We start from the raw sequence: 5,977 nt of genomic DNA on the forward strand, positions 1-5,977 counted from the left end.
TCCGTTGAGTGGAGATATCTTAGTCCCCGCAACTCGACCTTATTGCTATTGAAAATCAGATTTTCATATGCACCCAACACAAATCGAGTGTGACTGGTGTACTAATGTATTATGTATGTCCGTAGTAGCTGCTTAATATTTCGAAATAATTGAGCTCTTAATAACATTTTAGGCAAGTGTATTTAGTTTAAAATAAATGAAGGGTTTATGAACACTTAATTATCTGTTTGCGCTAACAAAAATACGTGGTTGGTGCTTAATGAATTCTTCAGTAAGTACAATTTACTTAATTACACTAATGACTTAATTTACAGTATTCTGCGGTAGGTAACATGTTTGGTCACAGAATGTGTCCAAGTTTCGAATTGGAAGGATCACTTAAGTGACAAATTAAAATGGGGTCCCGCGAATTAGCATTGTTTGAAGCGAATTTAGAGAAAGCAAACAAAGTACTAAAATTTATAGGTTTGCAAACCGATGACGAAGAAAGCAATCAAAATTTTACGGGGAGGACACTGAGCAAGAAGTTTTTTTGGTTTTTCAATATCATTTTATATTCTGAACTTTTGGGCGAGTTGGCGTGGTTCGTAGAAAAAGGCACTGTAGGAAGCACTTTTATGGAAGCCACATACACGCTACCTTGCGTCACTTTATGCTTGCTTGGTTCCGCTAAAACTTACTACAGAATAAAATACGGTGACCTTATCAATGATTTGATACGTGTGCTGCGAAAATTGCAAAGCACCGACTCCGAATCTGGAATATACAAAGACCCAATAGCATATGAATCTATATGTAAAATTGTGAAAAAATTAGGCTTGGCAATAAAAGCTTTAACTATATTCAACACTTGCGGCCTAGTTGCATTTTTATTAGGTCCGCTTGCCTTTATGGGATTTATATATCACACTACGGGAGTTATGAAGTTGAGATTTCCTTTTCTTATTCTATATCCATTTAATGTGTTGGATTTAAGAGTCTATCCATTTGTATACGTCCATCAGATAATCGGAGGTGGGTACTAAAAAATACTTACTACTTTTCATAATTGAGAGTCCAGTAAGTACCTACTATAAATTGATTATTTCCATTTACAGGCACGTTTGCTGTTTACACAATATTTGGCCCAGACTGCTTGTATTATCTTTTCTGCACTTTTGTTCAAGTTCAGTTCTGTTCGCTTAAATATGACTTGGAGAGGATTGTACCAGAACGTTCCAATTTACAACTGCAAGCAGATAAAGATGCTTATAGCAAGAAGTTTGTGGGGTGTATTACGCGTCACATGGAGCTAATACGGTTTGGATTAGTTTTTCATTAATTAAGCATGCGCTGTGTACCTATACGCAGCACCAATCTATCTCTTTGATTGATCTTTTGCAAATTAGCACAAAAATTGTTGACCATTTTTTTGACCCAATTCTGTATAATAGGCTTAGGGGCTGTTTCACCACCCATTGATTAATTTTATGCCGTCGCGTCTATTCGAACAAAACAAACAGAGACGGCATCACATTTATCCGTCAAATAAATTTAGTCAAGGGTGGTGATACATGGGGTTGGGCTGGTGTCCTAAAAATCTAACTAGTCCGTCAGTTAGGTTATAAAAAAATAATGGACCCATATGTTGCCTTTTATCAATTAAACAAATAATGAATTTTAACTAGGTACTTTAAGATCCGCGTATCGTCACGCTGTGCTAGAAAGTATCGGACGTTACGTCACGTTCCCATACTCCTGAACTTGGACGCGATTCACCTTTGTCATTTTTTGTTTGATTGATGAGAAACAAAAATTGACCAATATTTTCTGATAGTCTGTCAGTTTAGAATAAACAGATTAATATTTTTTTAGTTTCATCAGTCAGTTTTATGTGCAAATTAATCTCTGTGCTTAATTTAATTATTTTTGTGCAATATAAATATTACATTTAAAACTACACCGAGGAGCAAAATTAAAGGGTCACCTGGTATAGAAAGTTTCTCTTTATTTTTTTTTCTCGCCAGTAAATATATCACTAGTTTTTTGTAATAATCGTTTACTTTTCAGATGTGTTAATCTAATTGAAACCATTTTTTGCAAGTCCGCGTTGTTCAATTTTATGTCGAGCTCCCTGTTGCTATGTCTCGCTGGGTTTAATATCGTGGTAAGTTAAGTTTAAATTAGATGCCGAAACGAACAGAAAATGTTACCTAAAAGCCTGGTCTTTCGGAAAACTTCTAAAAATCCATGCAGTTTAAGACGAAGCACTTCAAAATATGCCAACTCTAGCTCCGCCCATACAATTCGCTCAACAATATTGTATGCGGCATAGGACCCAAAAATATAAAAAGTAAAACCGACTCCAAAAAACTAAAAAAAAAAATAACAAAAAATGGAACCGACTACAACACCCTTGAAAATATTTTTCTAGGTAAAAACCTACTAGCTCGAAGTCGGTGCGTCAGCACGAGCCAGTGTAGGAGTGGAAAAATAGTCGTCTACCTCACGTACATACTATGGGTTTCAATCCCTCCTGCTGGGTCGTGCTGAGTCACCGACTTCGAGCTAGCAGGTACCTAGAAAAATATTTTCAAGGGTTTTGTAGTTGGTTCCATTTTTTTGTTATTTTTTTTGGAGTTGGTTTTACTTTTTTGTTAAAAAATATTTTTATTTCTCACTTTTAGTGATTTGTAGCCAAAGTACAGCTCACTACGATTCCATTAAACCCAAACACGGCTTTACGTTGTTTTATAACAGAGTTCCGATGCCTACCTTCTGGCTTCAGCATCAGATCAGTTCGAAAGAATCATTAACTTAAAGATCCTTCTTAGTCGCTTATCTAGGTATATTAATTATGATCGTTTATAGACGAGCGAGCATTACTTAGCTTTGACGAGTTCCATTGGTCATCTACGGTCTTCTTCATTAGGTCCAGTTTACCAAATGATATTTTCTGAATGTAAATGCTTATTTTAATGCTAAAAATGGCAAAATCGCCATAGGTGTACCTATAAAATTTGAGGTTTGCCCTCGATTTCCCTAGGATCCCATCATCAGATCTTGACTTGGTGACAATGGGACCACCTCAAAAGAGTGGGTACTTTCGAATAAAAAAAGAATTTTGAAAATCGGTCCACAATTGACTGAGTAATCGGTGAACATACATAAAACATTAGAACATAGAACCTCCTCCTTTTTTGAAGTCGGTTAAAAATATCTGACTATTGTTAAAGGCGTAGAAGCGTGTTCAGATATTTTTGATCAAATTTTTGCTCACAAGTTTATGAACTCGACTGTACTCGAAATAATTAATTTGCATGCTAAATTGGAGCTCAAACTTTCGATATTTTTTTACTAATCGTGTTTTCCGGCTTCTAACACAATATAGAATATATGATAAAAATAACAAAGTAAAATTTCGTTCTGATACCGTGCCCTGCTCACAATAATGAAAAAAAAAATTGGCAAAAAATCGAATGTCGCGTCTTAGGTCCTTATTACTCTATAGGTTGCGCGTTGCGCGCTCGCAGCGATATCGTTGCGCGCTCGCGGCGAAATCGTTACGCGCTCGCAGCGAACTCACTGCGCTCTCGCCTCGCTTTCAACTCGCCCGCAAATCGCGTCGCGTCGCGAGCGCGAGCTAGTTAAGTTGTGTAACCAGTGAGATTATTGATTTTTTTCAGGCTTACGATTACGTGGTCATAGTTAAGTTGTGTAACCAGTGAGATTATTGCATTTTTTCAGGCTTACGAGGACGTAGTCATACTTGGTAATTTCCTGTGTTTTCTCGTTATGTGTTTGCTGCAAATATATTTGATATGCTACTATGGGGATAACGTCTCTCGGGCTGTAAGTTTAGTATTTAGTGTAAAGGTTACTTTTTATGTGCAGTTAAAACAAATTAAGGCCTCGAAAAAAAAACAGCCTTAAATTTTATTAAAATAAAAACTTAAAAGAATAAACAAGTCTAGTAGTTTAGAAGTCAAGTAACTAAAATTTCAATAGTCTAGTCGGGGCCCAATCAAAATCGTGACCGGCTCAAAAAAATTCGGTAAGGGGTCCCGACTCCCGAATGTTTAACTCTTAATTTACTTAAAGAGTTCTAGACTAGTAGACTTGTTTCTCTATTAACTGTTTAATTAAATGTTTAAAATGTTTAATTTAAAAGTATTAGTCGCATTTTTTTTCTTTTAAGATTTGATATCACAGTAGTTTTACTATGTAATTTTTCTTTAATTTTCAGAGTGTCGAAATTAGCAACGCTGTGTATAATAGTCAGTGGTATAATCTCAACGCAAAGTCTGCAAAAGATTTGCGTATGGTTTTGATGAGGTAAAATTTATCCATAAGGCTGGGCCTCCACCAAAGATGTGCGAGGATGTCTTGCGAGGAATGTGTTTTTCATGAACCAATAGAAACGCTTCATTTATCTATCCTCGCACAGCACATCTCTGGTGGAAACAGCTGCGCGGAGCCAGACGAGGCAAATGAAGCGTGTCTATTGGGTCATGAAAAACATATTCCTCACAACACCACCCTCGCACATCTCTGGCGGAAACGGAATCTAACGTGAGATGATACTAAATATATAAAACTGAATACAACTCCTTTGTTTTCAGGTCTCAAAAACCATGCAAGCTAACTGCTTATACTTATACTGAGATTAACCTTACCACTTTTACTCGAGTAATTTTCTATTCCTTTTATTATGTAAAAAAATAGAACAAAAAATTTAACCGACTATAAAAAAATTATGAGAATAAATGTCTACTAGTTTGAAGTCGGTGCCTCAGCACGTACGTAACCGTAAACGTAGTGTGCCCTCCGGCCACGTGGAGCGACGATCTGCAATAAGCTGCTGGAATGGAAGAAGCTGGATGCGTCTAGCCGAGGAAAGGGCGCAATGACGCTCATTGGGGGAGGCCTATGTCTAGAAGTGGACTGCTATAGTCAAAATACCACAAACGGGCGTTATCACGCTAACACACATGAGTAATATTTACCTCGACGTTTTGGCCACATTACAGTGGCTGTGGACTGCTATATGGTTGAAACCTTAATTTGTGAGACTAGATTGACAATTCAATGACAGTTAAAGGGTTACCAGGGTTCGACGAAATTAAATAGTGATGTAGCCCTGTTGTTGCAGGTGTCTATGGGCGGTGGTGATCTCTTACCATCAGGAGACCCACTTGCTCGTTTGCCATCCAGTCGAATAAAAAAAAACGATATTCAGTGTCGATTAGACTAAATGGTTGGCTAAATACTACTAGAAGCTAATGTCGTAATGTTTTTTTTAATATTGACACGAACAGCACTACCCTGACTGTGGCAACACTTGTGCACGATGAATTGTCAATCTAGTCTCACGAATTATGGTTTCAAGTATAGGCTGATTATGATGATGATGGCTCAGAACAAGCCAGCAGGAGTGGCCCTATAGTCTTCTATATCACCAACATACTATACCTACTCGTATTATCTATGTATATTGGGCTTCCATCACTCCTTTCACGTTTACTACATGTGGCGGCGAAACAGCAAGGAAACTGTTATTGGTCATTGATATAAGCCTCCTCAAAGTAACGCCTGATTCAATGAGGTATTTTTTTTTCTTAAATTATCATCATCTTTTCAGATTCTAAGCACTTCGTGGTCCTACTTCGCTCTGCTGCAGTCGGTGTACAATCGCAAATAAAACACAAATAAATCAAGTTTAATCAATCGCATCCCTTTTCATCTTTATTATTCACTAGAAACTCATGTGTAGAAATATTTTGCACTGATTTAGTATGTTAATTAAGAACAATAAACATAACACGTAGTCCTGTACAAAATGGCATTTCATTTCTTCCGAGTCAAATATTTTTTTTGATGGAAATTAGGTATTAGGTACTTGACTTAGTACCTGTAAATAAATATATATCATGGGACACTTAACACCAACTGGACGTAGTTTAGCAAAAAGGATCCAAAGCACTGTCATGTTATTCTT

The 5,977-nt window shown here is 36.8% G+C and overlaps 1 protein-coding gene across 1 annotated transcript; it reads left to right on the plus strand.

Moving 5' to 3' along the window:
• The first annotated feature begins 395 nt into the window (after positions 1–395).
• LOC141445484 (odorant receptor 4-like) lies at positions 396–5,680 on the plus strand. The gene is made up of 7 exons (XM_074111323.1): positions 396–1,014; positions 1,098–1,260; positions 2,050–2,146; positions 3,727–3,831; positions 4,226–4,314; positions 4,602–4,668; positions 5,621–5,680. Exons 1-7 carry the CDS (start codon positions 396–398, stop codon positions 5,678–5,680), a joined length of 1,200 nt encoding a protein of 399 aa, XP_073967424.1.
• The last annotated feature ends 297 nt before the right edge of the window (positions 5,681–5,977 follow it).

This window comes from Choristoneura fumiferana, chromosome 2 (genome assembly GCF_025370935.1).
Source record: "Choristoneura fumiferana chromosome 2, NRCan_CFum_1, whole genome shotgun sequence".
Lineage (NCBI taxonomy): Eukaryota > Metazoa > Arthropoda > Insecta > Lepidoptera > Tortricidae > Choristoneura > Choristoneura fumiferana.